General features: G+C 44.0%; 1 protein-coding gene across 1 annotated transcript; it reads right to left on the bottom strand.

The window, feature by feature from the left end:
• Positions 1 to 2,214: 2,214 nt before the first annotated feature.
• On the bottom strand, positions 2,215 to 3,822 carry LOC307032836 (general transcription factor II-I repeat domain-containing protein 2A-like; the record flags this gene model as incomplete). Its single annotated transcript, XM_079671117.1, has 2 exons — positions 2,215 to 2,222; positions 2,325 to 3,822. 2 exons carry the CDS (start codon positions 3,820 to 3,822, stop codon positions 2,215 to 2,217), a joined length of 1,506 nt encoding a protein of 501 aa, XP_079527243.1.
• Positions 3,823 to 14,954: the final 11,132 nt, after the last annotated feature.

Here is a 14,954-nt window from a genome sequence, read left to right as displayed (position 1 = left end):
AAAGCCGCATATTTATCAAAAGGCTGCATAATCCCGGCATTTTCCACACAAAGTTGAGAAACATTTTTTTTAACTTGTCTTGACGTGACGTCATCAGCTCGCGCATCACAGAATGTAAACAACACTTTATAGAGTGAACGTGTGGAGCTCACACGATAGAGAAAACACCAAGATGAAAAAATCTAATTCATCTCATTTACCGACGAACATTTCTACTAAAGACCGGGCAAAAAGTGGGGGGAAACTATTCTGCACCCCGTGCAACTGTGTGTTGGAGCATAAGAGAAAATCGACGGTGACGACCCACTTTGATTCATTCAAACATTCGCTGCTTTCTGCTGCTGCGAACAAGAAAGCCAAACAACTCCCATTCACCGAGGGCATCAACCTCAAAAACCCTTTCGAGGGCTACAAGAAATGAAGTGAGTAGCCTACAAGATTGAAGCTGTTCAGATAACGAACGAGTAAATGAAAACAGAATGAGGCGGAGAATTGTGTGTGTGTGTGTGTGTGTGGGGGGGGGGGGGTGTGTGAGATTAAAATAGCCCAATTGCTTTTACAATAAATAAACATTGAATGTGTTTAATTGAATAGTAAAGGGGTTTAACGTTAGTGGCAGGTTGTGTGTGAGAGAGAATAAATAAGACGGCCCAATATTTAAAAAAATTGTTATTCTTTTCCCCCGCATATTTAGCATATTTCGCAACTTCCCGCATATTTCGCAACTTCCCGCAATTTCACCGCATAAAATCACATAAAAACCCCGCATATTTAATCGCATAATCAAGGATTTTAGCCCGCATAATCCAGGATTTTTAACCGCGTTTTTCTGGAGGGTCTAGATAACAGTGTGCATCTTGACCGGGTGAGGACACTACCTACTGACTCAGCAATCACTGTAAGTTATATTCTTGTTTAAATAGACTTCTCTGTTTCATTTATTCTACTCTGTATAATTGTTCTGTAGTTATTGTAGCTAAAACGGTGCTTTTGAGAGATTTAAAATCTCAGATCTGCGCAACTGAACCTGTTACACAGGTCTCAGTGGGTCACGCGCCTCAACCCTGCATTACAATAGGCAGGAACACTCTGCTGTCGCCCATCAGCTGAAAAGAGTTAACTAATTAGAGGGGCGTGCCCCCACAGCTGTGAGAACTCAGCAATCAGGTGTCCATCTTAGGTAGCTCTTTCCTGGAGCGTCAGCTTCAGCCAGACGAAGACTGACAAAGACATTGGAGTCCTGTGGGAGTCAAAGACTGACAAAGACATTGGAGTCACGAGGGAGGCAAATCCTACTTTGATTGAGCTAAGTATCGCTGGTGTTTTATTTCATTTGGTTTTCTAGCCCCTCATGCTATAATCATGTGTATTTTCTCCATTCCTGTTTATGTGTCTTCTCGCAATTATCACTGACCCCGTGTATCTCCTAATCGATATAACCGGCCTGCTCTTGTCTATCCCACATGCTCCACTGAGATCCGACATCGCGTTTCAGGGGGCCTGTGGAACTGCCAGTCAGCTGTTCCTAAGGCTGACTTCATCTCTGGCTACGCTTCCCTGTAGTCTCTGGATTTCCTTGCTCTCACTGAGACCTGGATTACTCCATCCAACACATCCACCCCAGCAGCTCTCTCCACAGCATATTTCTTCTCCCATACACCCAGACCCTCTGGCAGAGGAGGTGGCACTGGTCTCCTGCTCTCTCCCAAATGGAGCTTTTCCCTCTTCAAGCTACCTAACTTCACTCCTTCCACCTTTGAATTCCATGCCGTCACAGTAACCCATCCTATACAATTAACCATTGTTGTTCTAGACCAGGGGTGCCCACACTTTTTTGGCCGGTGAGCTACTTTTGAAATGACCAGCTCACGGAGGTCTACCAACCAAAAATAAAATCCCAAATTACAAGGGGCTGAATAACACGTTTTATTTATACTTGGGATAACTACAACAACTCTATTTGGGTTCTTGAACAGAAACAAATACATGAATACATAAAACAAAAAGGCATGTTAACCTCTCTCTCTCTCTCTATTTCTCTATCTCTCTCTCTATTTCTCTATCTCTCTATTTGTCTCTCTCTCTCTCTATTTCTCTATCTCTCTCTCTCTATTTCTCTATCTTTCTCTCTATTTCTCTCTCTCCTCTCTCTATTTCTATATCTCTCTCTCCCTCTCTCTCTCTCTCTCTCTTCTTCTCTTGCTGACTGTCCCTTCATTTCCCTGTTAAGAAACACATAAAAACAAGCAGGGTAAGAAACTTCTCTCCATGGTCCTGATATAATGCTGCAAAACACAATTCAATATATTTAGGTGGGTCCCTACCATATTCTGATGACTTGCACTGAATGGAGTCCGTCAATGTTGCATAATCAGGACAGTAACTGCTGATGGCTAGTCTCAGACAGGCCTCCAAATGTTCATCAGTTAATTGGGAACGGTATTTCGACTTCACTATCTTCATTTGGGAGAAGGCTGACTCGCATAAATAAGTTGAGCCGAAGAGTGAGGTCAGTGAGGTGGCACATTTTCTGACGTTTGGATACTTTTCAACCCTGAATAAGTTCCAAAACTGTCCGGCATGGGCACGCGCCTTTAACTGAATGTCGGCCTGCAGCGACAACATCTCATCCTCCAGCGCAGACGGGTTCAGATGAAACACTGCTCCGATGTTTTGGGCCAGTGAATCAATATCATGGTCTTCACTAAACGGATAGCACATGAATGTGGCGATTGGCTCGAGCAAAGCGAAGTCTCGGAAGCGTTTCTCGAAGTCAGATGTAATATTATTGACTTGCTCTGTGTAGCGCACACTGTCAAGGAGCGCGCTGTCCTTCCCTTGCTTCTCCAGCTCAGAGGCGATGTTTTTGAAGTTGGCCAAATCTTTGCGCTGCAGCTTTGAACACAGCAGATGCAGTCTTCGTTTGAAGGCATTAACTGAGCTGATCATGTCAACCACAGTTCTGTCTTTCCCTTGTAGCTCCAAGTTTAGCTCATTTAACATGTGTGTAATGTCTGTTAAAAACGCCAGATCTAACAGCCACTCCTCGTCATCTAGACGTGCGTACTCCGCGAGCTTGGTGCCCTGGAGAAATTCCTTTATCTCCGGTAGAAGCACTCGAAATCTCTGGAGAAAATTGCCCCTGCTCAGCCATCTTACGTCGGTGTGTAGTAAGAGGTCAGTGTGAACACAGTCGGCATCCTCCAGATATGCACGAAACAGCCGTCTTTGAAGAGGTCTTGCCCGAATAGAACAGGCCACTTTAAGTGACACATCCATGACCTCTTTCATGTTCAGCATTTTTGCACAAAGTGCGTGCTGGTGTATGATGCAGTGATAATTCAGAAAGTCAGGGAATGTGTCATCCTCTCTGCATTTTGCGATGAAGCCATTACAACGGCCCACCATCGCAGGCGCACCATCCGTTGTGATGGAACTCAACTTAGACATGGGGAGTTTAGTGTTGTCAACAAAGTTTTTAAATGTCTGAAAAATGTCCTCGCCCCGAGTGTGTTCCTTCATTGGCAGAATTGTCAGCAATTCCTCTTTCGCCGTCATGTCTGTGAACACCATCCGGATAAAAACGCACAATTGCGCTGTATCGCTCACGTCAGTGGACTCGTCTAGTTGGAGTGAGAAACACTCGCAGTCTTCTATGTCCTTCCTGAGTTGCTGGGTCAAATCCTTAGCCATGACTTCACAGCGACGTGTGACTGTGCTCCGTGATAATTGGACGGCCTTGATAGCGTTTACTATTTCTGTTTTGTTTGTGTAATCCCGAAACAAGGCGTCTGCTGCTTCTACGAAGGCTTCTTTCACCATCTCTCCATCTTGAAAGGATTTTTTGTGTTTGATTATAGTGTGACTCACTCGTAGAGATGCTTCAGTGGCTGCCTTTGCGGTGGATGTCGGCTTTAAGAAAAGTGACTGCTGTCCAGCTAATTGTGATTTAAGTTCCCTCACCTTTCTCTTTCTTAACTCGCTACTCGGAGGGAAGTCGCTGTCATATGCCTTGTGAACACTCCGATAATGCCTCTCCACGTTAGCTTTCTTTGGCAGAGCGACACTTGCTTTACAAATAAGGCAAATAACCTTTGAATGTGACATCACAAAAAAATATTCTTCCTCCCATTCTGTGTGGAAGTGGTATGTTTTTAGCTTTTTCCTCGGTCCCGCACTCATTTTGTTGTTTTTATCTTGTTTATCTCTTTAACTTAATTTGAGTTTTCCCGGCACTTGACTGATTTTGTATCGCTTTGCATTCTGGGTTAACAGACTGGAAAGTGATAGGTCGCTTTTTCTGTCAATCAAGTAAACTCCTGAATTAAGTGGCAGGGAGGCCAAGGGAGGAGGGATCAAAACCTGTTTTGTCTATTTTAACGGAGCTGGATTTTTGTTTTTATGAATGACTCACGATCTACCAGCATTGCCCCTGCGGTCGACTGGTCGACCGCGGTCGACGTACTGGGCACCTCTGTTCTAGACCGTCCACCAGGCGCCTTGGGGGACTTCTTGGAGGAATTAGATAATCTTCTCTCACACATCCCTGAAACTGGCCCTCCCGCTGTACTTCTCTGAGACTTCAACCTCCAGACAGGGAAGATATCTGAACTAAAATCTCTTTTAACCACCTTTGATTTCTCACTGTCTCCATCTCAACCAACTCATAACGCTGGCAATGTCCTTGATCTCATATTCTCAAGGAACTGCTCTACTTCTAACCTCTTTGTAAACCCGCTCCACACATCCGATCCCTTCTTCATTTCATTCTCTCTACCCCTTTCCAAACATAAGAAAGTAATTTCTTCTAACTCTGCACCTGTCCGCCGCAACCTTCGTTCCCTCTCCCCCTCTACCTTTGCCTCATCGGTGCTCTCAGCCCTCCCTTCCTCTGACTCGTTCCAACTCCTGCCTCCAAACTCTGCTTCAGAAACCCTCCTCTCTACTCTCTCATCCTCTCTGGACTCTCTCTGTCCTCTCTCCTCTCTCATCCTCTCTGGACTCTCTCTATCCTCTCACATCTCGGCAGGCTCGTCAGTCCCCTCCTGCTCCCTGGCTAAATGACGCACTGCGTGCTAATAGAACCATCCTTCGGGCAGCAGAGCGGAAACGTTGGAAATCCAAACACCATGACGACCTCCTAACCTATCAGGCTCTCCTCTCCTCTTTCTCCGCTTCCATCTCTCAGGCAAAAAGCACTTTCTTTCAAGATAAGATCCAATCTTCCCATTCCAATCCCAAAAAACTATTTTCCATCTTCTCCACCCTCTTGGACCCTCCCAAAGCCCCTTCCCCCTCCTCCCTTCTGTCAAGCGACTTTGTTAACTACTTTGAAAAAAAGGTTGATGATATTCGCTCTTCTTTTTCTGACTCACCTTTACTCACCGCTGGGTCACCAGACCCTCCTTTCACCCACACAATAAACTCCTTCTCCCCTCTCTCTCCAAGTGAGGTTCTTACCCTCGTCACCTCTGCCCGTCCTACCACCTGTCCTCTGGACCCTATCCCCTCAAACCTCCTTCAGACTATCGCTCCTGATATTCTACCGTTTCTCACCCATTTCATCAACACTTCTCTAACTTCTGGCCACTTTCCAAACAGTCTCAAGGAGGCAAGAGTAAACCCTCTCCTAAAGAAACTCACTCTCAACCCGTCTGATGTTTATAAACTACAGGCCTGTCTCTCTCCTCCCGTTCCTGTCTAAAACACTTGAACGCGCTGTCTTTAAACAACTCTCCTGTTATCTCCATCAGAACAACCTTCTGGATCCGCACCAGTCTGGTTTCAAGGTAGGTCACTCAACAGAAATTGCTCTCCTTGCTGTCTCTGAGGAACTGCACACTGCTAAAGCGGCCTCCCTCTCCTCTGTCATCATCCTTTTGGACCTGTCTGCTGCATTCGACACGGTGAATCATCAGATCCTCCTTCGCACTCTCCAAAAACTTGGAGTTTCAGGCACTGCACTTTCCCTCCTCACCTCATACCTCAAAGACCGCACCTACAGGGTAACTTGGAGAGGGTCCGAGTCCGACCCTTGTCAATGAACTACAGGGGTCCCTCAGGGCTCTGTTCTTGGTCCCCTCCTCTTCTCCTTGTACACAAACTCGCTCGGATCTTTCATTAGCCCGGATGGTTTTTCATACCACTGCTACGCTGACAACACCCAACTAATTCTGTCCTTTCTCCGCTCAGAGACCCAGGTCGTCGCACGCATCTCTGCTTGTCTAGCTGGCATCTCTCAGTGGATGTCTGCTCATCACCTCAAGCTCAACCTTGACAAGACTGAACTGCTTTTCCTTCCGGGAAAAGATTGTCCCACTCTTGACCTAACAATCAACATCGGCACCGCTGTTGTTTCCCCGACTCAGACTGCAAGGAATCTGGGTGTGACCCTAGATAACAAACTGTCCTTCACTGCAAACATTGCTGCAACAACCCGCTGCTGCGGATACACGCTTTACACAATCAGGAGGATACGTCCCCAGCTGAGCCAGAAAGCGACGCAGGTTCTGGTCCAGGCTCTCGTCATCTCACGCCTAGACTACTGCAACTCCCTCCTGGCTGGTCTACCTGCATGTGCCATCCGACCTCTGCAGCTCATCCAGAATGCAGCGGCTCGTCTGGTCTTCAACCTTCCAAAATGTTCCCAAACCACGCCGCTCCTCTGCTCCCTTCACTGGCTTCCAGTAACTGCTCGAAACCACTTCAAGACACTGGTACTTGCGTACCATGCTGTGAATGGATCTGGCCCTTCCTACATCCAGGACATGGTTAAACCGTACACCCCAGCACGTGCACTCCGCTCTGCATCAGCCAAACAGCTCGCTGCACCCGCACTGCGAGGGGGACCCAAGTTCCCATCAGCAAAAACACGTGGGTTTGCTATCCTGGCTCCAAAATGGTGGAATGAGCTCCACATTGAAATCAGCAAAAAATCCCCAAGCTTTCAGACACGCCCACCTCCAAGATTTTCAAGATTTTTTTAACGCTGCTGTGTGGACGGGCCGTTACTCCCTCCATCTGACAGGAGGGAGCCTCGTTGAGCTGAGAGTTCACTCCGTCACGGAGGATGTAGGGTGTGATTTGGAATTGGCCTTCCTCTTCATCCTGATTGGCCGGAGCGTTCAGGGGACACAGAAAGATAAAGGAAAACAAATTCCTAAACTTTCAGCATCTGTCATTCCCCCCTCGAATACAGAGGACACAGTTTGATCAAATCCTAAATTCAAAGAAGTGGTGCTATTTCATATACCATGGGTAGATTTTTCTTTATAAACAAGTTGGAAGGTCTTAAGTATTTAATTTCTTATTCTCTTCTTGCTGCAGAACAAGTATGTATTTAACAACCTAAATGGTTAAAGTGTGATAGAATGAAACGATCTGTATATACATTTGTTAAATATTTAATATCAAGGACTATCACGGGGTTTGTCAAGCGAAGCGGAGAGCATACACTCGCGTGAGGCAGTTGCAATTTTCACAGGCTCCCACTACCTGTTAGCATCTGGCATCTGTTAGCATCTAGCTCTCCTGCTTACAAACATTTAGCCATCCCTGCTTATACAAGTAGTAGTTTTAGTTGTCTGCGATCTGCGGAGGCCTACTCCCACCTGTCGAGTGCGGCTGTGCTGGGGTGTTTTTCCCCCGGAGATGTCGCGAAGAAACGGAGCGGCTCCACCTGTTGCTGCCTGCGATCTGTGATCTACGGAGGCCTGCTCCCACCTGTAGAGTACGGCTGTACAGGAGAGGTTTTTACCCCGGGGTCGTCGCGGAGAGACGGAGTGGATCCACGCTTCGGGCTTGGCCTGCTTCCACCGGGCGTGTCCTGCTGTGCGGAGGAGGATTTACCACGGCTGGGGCCTGCTTTCCACCTGTCCTGGTTCTGCTGTTGCAGAGGCCTGCTTTCACCACGGAGGGACCGGAGCGCTTCCACGCTGCTGCTTTCGCCTGTCCTTTGCTGCTGTGCTGATTTGCTCCAGGAATATAGCGGATATGCTGGTCTGGGAAAATGGCCCATATCGGGATTCTGCTGTGCCTGTTAACTCTTTTGGACTATGAGAAGATCTCTAGTCATTCTGAGAAGTCTACTGGATTCAGGTCTGTTCTGCCACGCGCAGTGGGCATCCCCTGCAAAGGTTCGGATGTGTTACACAAACAATTACCGGTTGCCTTGTCACAGACAATCTGCTTGACAAAATATGTTTGTCTTTTTTGTTTTCCTGCGATGATGGTTCTTCAGGACTGCTTCTTAAACTGAAATCACACTCTCGCAGACTTTTCCGGTGTTTCTAAAGTAGATGACAATGTATGTGTGTCGCTTCAGAGGAAAAGATGCCTGGTTTTGTTGTTGTTATTACTGTCAGGAAATGTACAACCTAACCCTGGTCCGCCCAGTAGTAGTAGTCAGATCGCTACTCCTGCTGATTTTAAAGCTAGGTCTGAGTTGGGTTTCATCCACTTGAATGTGCGCAGTCTGTTAGGTAAACTAGATTTTATCCGCATTTTGGCAAGCTCGACTGACGCTGACGTCATTGAAACATGGCTAAATAAATCTATTTTGGCCTTTGACATGGCCTTAAATGGTTATAATGTGTATCGTTCCGACCGGCCTAATGAAGGTGGTGGCGTTGCCATTTATGTTAAGAATAAGTTCAGTGTAACACATTAGTTTCCAAATCTATCATTAAGCAATTCGAATTTTTAGCCTGAAATATAGAAGTGGCAAAGGGTCAACAGGTCATGGTGGTGAGTTGTTACAGACCCCCCTCAGCTGTCAAGGACTCCTTGTCTCCTTGGCAAATCTTCTATCACAGCTAGACTCCAAGGAAATAGAGCTACTTGGAGATTTTAACTGGGACTGGTTAACTGCAGTGTCAGAGGATTTTAAAAACCTTTGTATCTCCTAAATGTTACTCAGATTTTTGACAGTCCTACTCGCCCTAACATTAAGTCCCCTAATAAATCCTCCCTAATTGATCTCATTCTAACTAATATTCCCTATAAATACTCATCTGTGGGAGTATTTGCGAATGATGTGAGTGACCACTGTGTTGTAGCCACAATTAGGGACACTAAGGTCCAAAAGGTTAAACCTCATATTATTGTTAAGAGAGACATAAAACATTTTGCGGAGCAGGGTTTTGTACATGATCTGTTTGGGTTTGATTGGGGAAAAATCGATCTGTGTGCTGATGTAGAAACTGCATGGTCTTATTTTTATCCTGGTTTTATGGAGATCATTGATAGACATGCACCCCTGCGTACATTTAGAGTAAAGGGACGTGACAATGCTTGGTTTTCTGCTAAACTGTCCAGTCTCCTGCATGAGAGAAACAAGGCCTGGGCAAAGGCTAGGCAATCAGGCTCAGAGGTAGAATGGCTGCGTTTTAGGCAGCTAAGGAATAGCTTCACTTCAAATGTCAAAAGTGCTAAGTCGAAGTACTATTTGTCAGTTACCACAGAAAACCTAAATAATCCATAAAATCGATATCCACCGGTGAGATCCGTAATGAGCTACCTCCGTGCCTTACCACAGCATCTGGCACTATATCGGACAGGGCCACCATGTTAAATTGCTTTAATATGCATAAGCAACGTAGAACCTTTCTTTTTAGAGATAGCTGCAGATTTTATTGCTCTTCCTCTCACTACTCTTTTTAACCTCTCCCTCAACACAAATGCAATTCCAAAAGTATGGAAGTCAGCTTATGTCTTGCCTTTACTAAAAGGAGGGGAGGCCACCTTATTAAATAACTATAGGCCAATCTCTAAATTGTCAGTTCTGGCGAAGGTGCTCGAACGCCTAGTGAGTGAACAAGTAAAAGAGTTTTTATGTACAAATGACATCCTGCCTAAACATCAGTCAGGCTTCAGAAAGCAACATAGCACCATCACTGCCACAATGAAAGCGGTGAATGACATTACGAGTATTTTAGATAATAAGCAGAGTTGTGCAGCTCTATTTATTGACCTGTCCAAAGCGTTTGATACCGGCGATCATCGCATCTTAAAGCAGAGGCTACTCAGTATTGGCATATCCAGCCATGTAGTGGGGTGGTTTGTGAATTACCTCTCTGAAAGGTCCCAATGTGTTCATTTTGATGGGCTGTCTTCTGAGTGGTTAAACATTACTAATGGTGTTCCTCAAGGTTCTGTTTTAGGTCCACTTTTATTCTCCATATATATCAACAGCTTAGGTGATAATGTGGATGAAGCTACTTTACATTTGTATGCGGACGATACCGTTATGTACTGTGCAGGTCCCTCCATTCAGGAGGCTGGTGTTAATTACAGGCTGTTTTCAACATTATTCAGACTCAGCTCGCTGAGCTTAAGCTTCTTTTAAATGTTGATAAAACCAAGGTAATGCTCTTTTCTAAAGCTAAAAAAACTACAGACACTGCTTTGGATATTGTTACTATGCAAGGACAAGTACTAGAAGTTGTTACCTGTTACAAATACCTTGGTATCTGGCTTGATGATTGTTTTACTTTTAAACTTCATGTCAATAACCTGCTTAAAAAGCTGAGGGTTAGACTAGGTTTCTTTTTCAGGAACAAGTCCTGTTTCTCGCTTGAGGCCAGGAAAAGGCTAGTTACTGTGACCTTTTTACCTGGGCTGGACTATGGTGATTTGTTGTATATGAATGCACCTGCCTATTGCCTGGAAAAGTTAGATACCGCCTATCACAGCGCACTGAGATTTGTCACAAATTGTAAAGCACTTACTCATCACTGTACCCTGTATGCCAAGGCAGGTTTGCCATCACTTACTGCAGCCTTTCCCAAACTCAGGGTCGCGACCCAAAATGGGTCGCGGACCCGTTTTGATTGGGTCGCCATGTTAAATGCATTGCTACACACACACAGCGTCAGAGCTGATGGCTGCGTTGCAAATACAATTTTTTTATAATTTTTTTATTTTATTTTTTATTTTGAAAATGAAATTATGCAATATAGCATTGTATATTATTTAATTATTTAATTTTCTAAATACAAATAAACTAAAAATAAAAGATTGTATTTGTATCAGCTCTGACGCGTCCCCCGCGAAAGTTTTCGCGCCGTCTGTTTATTGTCTGTTGATTAATCCCGATCGTACATGTTGGCAAAAAGACGATACAAAGAGGAGTTTTTAAACGTTGGCTTCACAAAAGCTGTTAGAAATGGAGAGGAGCGGCCTCAGTGTGTTTTATGTGGAGAGGTGCTCAGTAACGAAAGCTTGAAAATGAACAAATTGGACCGGCATCTCCAAACAAAACATCCTCTGCATCGGGACAAATCGAAGGATTTTTTCCTCTGCAAAGAAGAGTCGTTCAAGAAGCAGTGTTTTGACGGCGGAAAAGTAAGTCACTCATTTTAATCATTTGATTTGTGTGTTTGTGAGTTTGTCAGGGTCTGTTGTGAAATTGTTTCGTTAATGCAAAGTTGGATGAAATGCAGACTGAGCCCCGGAGCGGACCGCCAGCTGCGCGTCCTCTACCCGCTCCCGCGAGTCCACTACATTCTGCAGCGGCACAGAGCGATGTTTCAACTTTTACTAGCCTAAAATGTTTTTATAACGGCCGGGAGAAAAACAGAGAAACAATGACCACAGGAAGATTAGAGGGAAAGTGGCAGGTAGTATGAGAAGGAAAGCGAGAGAAAGCTTGTTTTCACTGCAGCCGCACGGACGTGACTGCTGCAGTGTGATGCACAATACATATGGGGGTTATTCCCTATCTTTATTCAAGAGCGTGGTCTTTAAATTTGAGAGCATACTTTATTGATTTCAGGTTCAGAATATGTATTGCTTTCCCTCAAACCCTGTCCTCACACTCAAATAATGCCTGCTTGCACTTATGGCGCGTTTCCACTGCAGCGGGTAGCTCGCTTTAAGCGTGCCGAGCCGTGCGGGGCCCGTTTTTGGTTTCGTTTCCACTTGGCCTAGTACCGGCTAGCGGGTCCTAATTCACAGTATTGAGTATGTAAGTCGCTTTGGATAAAAGCGTCTAACAAGTAACATGTAATGCGCTATAAATGCGGTTGCCAGGTCCACATTAGGTATACAGCGTACGCCGGCTGCTGTTAAAAATCACCCAATAACCCAGCAATGTTAATGATGATATCTTCTCTGTTATTTTCAGGCATTCAAAGGGAACAGAGGGGCACTGAGGGCATCAAGTCAAGTTAGCCTCCACATTGCCAAAGCAAAGAAGCCCCATTCCATCGGGTAGCAGCTGATCAAGCATTGTCTTAAAGATGTGTGTCTCTCTGAATATAGTCGAGCACTTGTCTCAACTACAGGAGAACTTCAAGCTGTACTTCCCTGACTCACAGAGAGCTCAAAACCTTCAGTGGGTGAAGTTTCTCTTCCAAGCTGTGCCATCACAAGACCTGGGTCTCAGTCAGGCAGAGTTAGAGGCACTGGTCACACTGCAGGTCAACAGGGGCAGTAAGATGCTGTTTGAAACAACCACTTTGGCACAGTTTTGGGTTGCTCATTTCCAGCAGGCTGAGTTCTCCTGCTTGGCTAAGATAGCTGTAGAAGTATTGATACAGTTTGGCACCACATACTTGTGTGAATCTGGGTTTTCTACTTTAGCATACCTGAAAAACAAATACAGAAACAGGCTAAATCCTGAGCATGACCTCAGATTGGCACTGTCAAAAACCCAGCCCAGAATAGATCTGCTGGTTGAAAACTTCAACCAGCCACATACCTCTCATTAGATGTAATTGTTATTATATTATATCATGTATCAATATATGATATAATACCCCTTCTAGCATGTCAGATGAGAACATATTGTAAATAAGTCAGTAAAGTTAATCAGTTGCCAAGTGTTGGAGTTTCTTTGTCTCTCAGAGTGTTTTACAACACCTCTGTTCATTTAAAAGTGTGTGTACATAGTTTTTGATCTAGTGACAAACTTAATGTTGCACTTCTGATAATTTAAATGTGGTTTCACCTGTGATGTACTGTATACTGCACTTCCTATAGTTAGTGTTTTGTCCCTTTCTGTTTACAACATGTTTGTTCTTTGTTCATTTAAAATACTTTAAAATGGTGTGTACATAGTTTTTGAGCTAGTGACAAACTTAATATTGCACTTTTGTTAATTGTATCATTTAAATTTGATTTGTACTGTATATACTTGACTGCACTTCCCATGTTTCGTCTTTTTGCTTTGATCCTTATTTTTTGTGGGCAAGCTCAAAGGGAAGGTTTTTATGGTGAGAAACCTAATTGCTGTGAAGCACTTTTATAATTAAATAAACATTTTCATTTACATTTTAAATTCATGGTGTGTTGCATTCTTTGTTTATAAATGTAGATATTATGGAAAATCTTGACATTTTTTTAGCTTGGGTCCCTTAGGACCACAACATTTCTGTTTTGGGTCTCATGCTGAAAAAGTTTGGGAACCCCTGACTTACTGTAAAGAGGCTCAGTCATTGGTACACGTTTATTTATAAAGCTTTGTTGGGTAAACTCCCGTATTATATCAGCTCTCTGATAACACAGAGAGTTGCAAGCACCTATTGTTTGAGATCTCATGATGTAGTATTGTTAGATGTGCCAAGAGTAAGGACTGTCTTAGGTAAGACAGCTTTTATGTGCGCAGCTCCACTTGCTTGGAAAAATCTTCAGCAAGAATTGAAACTGAGCAATCTCATTCCTCTGCATGTTTTTAAAGCTAGGCTAAATGAAATGCTTGTTGATACTATGGGCACTTGTAAATGTCTATAACTATGTAAATGTATCCTGTAAATATAATTTATGATGTCCTTTATTGTTTTAAAGTGGAACCTATATGCTGCAGGTCTCCTTTGAAAAAGAGATCTATGATCTCAATGGGACCAATCTGATTAAATAAAGGTTTGAAATGAAAAAACATTTTTTAAATGCATCTGTCACACTTTTTTGTTATAAATTTTAGCATGACACATTTATAATACATACTTTTCTACATTATAAATATACAACGATGCGTCATGGAATAATCATGAGATTCTGCTTCCCTTGTATGCGTGTCAATTTTTCTCAACTCAATTACAAAACAACAACGTCAGGATTGTTGATTACAATTCATTTACAAATAAATACACAAACATCTGGTGATAGCCAACTAAAAACAGTGAGTAGGGGGTCACAGTTTGATTGACAGGTTCCCCCTCAAACTGTATCTTCTGTGCGACTTCCATCAGGGAGGATAATTGGAATCCTTAATTTGGAAGTTGGTCATTATGAATGATTTTTCTAATCTATTAAACAGATCCCGACGTGATTAATACTCCAGTAGTCTTCCTCGGCTTTTTATTAAAATTGATGAATCAATTCTGACTAAAGTGGGCTGCAATGAAGGATGGAGTAGATTGAGAGTGACTGTGGTTGCCTGTCAGCGGGACAACAGGTTGCGGTTTGGAGATATTGGGTCAGGGGGACGGAGGTAATAATAAATTAGACTGTCATACCTACCATTTTGTGACAGTAGGGCCACTTCAGGGACACCTTGTAAAACACAGAACAACCACTAGAGGACAGTGTTGACTCGGGAAATGATTTGGAGTCACCTCATTAATCTCAGGTCCTGACCATGATATCCAATTCAAAATGTTTGCATCACATCAGCTATAGAGAGTCATTCGTAAGTGATAATTAATTCCTGTAATTTCCCCACAAACGTAGGATTTTTTTATTAAAATCATATCTGAAGGGGGGGGGGGGGGGGGTAGTGGAAGCCCACAGTCACACCTTGATAATTGGAAAAAGGCAAACAGAAGTGAGACCTTGAGATGTTGCAGTGACAAAAGGGAAAGGAAGGGAATGGGGGAGGGGGGAGAAAGAGGGTTTCGATATTCTTTCATGTCTGACGCTCCTGTGCCTCTCCATCCCTTCTTCTTAATCTCCGCTGTGAAACTAGCTGAGTATAATTACACCGGAGCATTTCATTCACTTTCCCCGGCCATCGT

Source organism: Notothenia rossii, assembly GCF_949606895.1.
Source record: "Notothenia rossii genome assembly, chromosome: 3".
NCBI lineage: Eukaryota > Metazoa > Chordata > Actinopteri > Perciformes > Nototheniidae > Notothenia > Notothenia rossii.
This window is presented reverse-complemented; position numbering and strand designations above follow the sequence as displayed.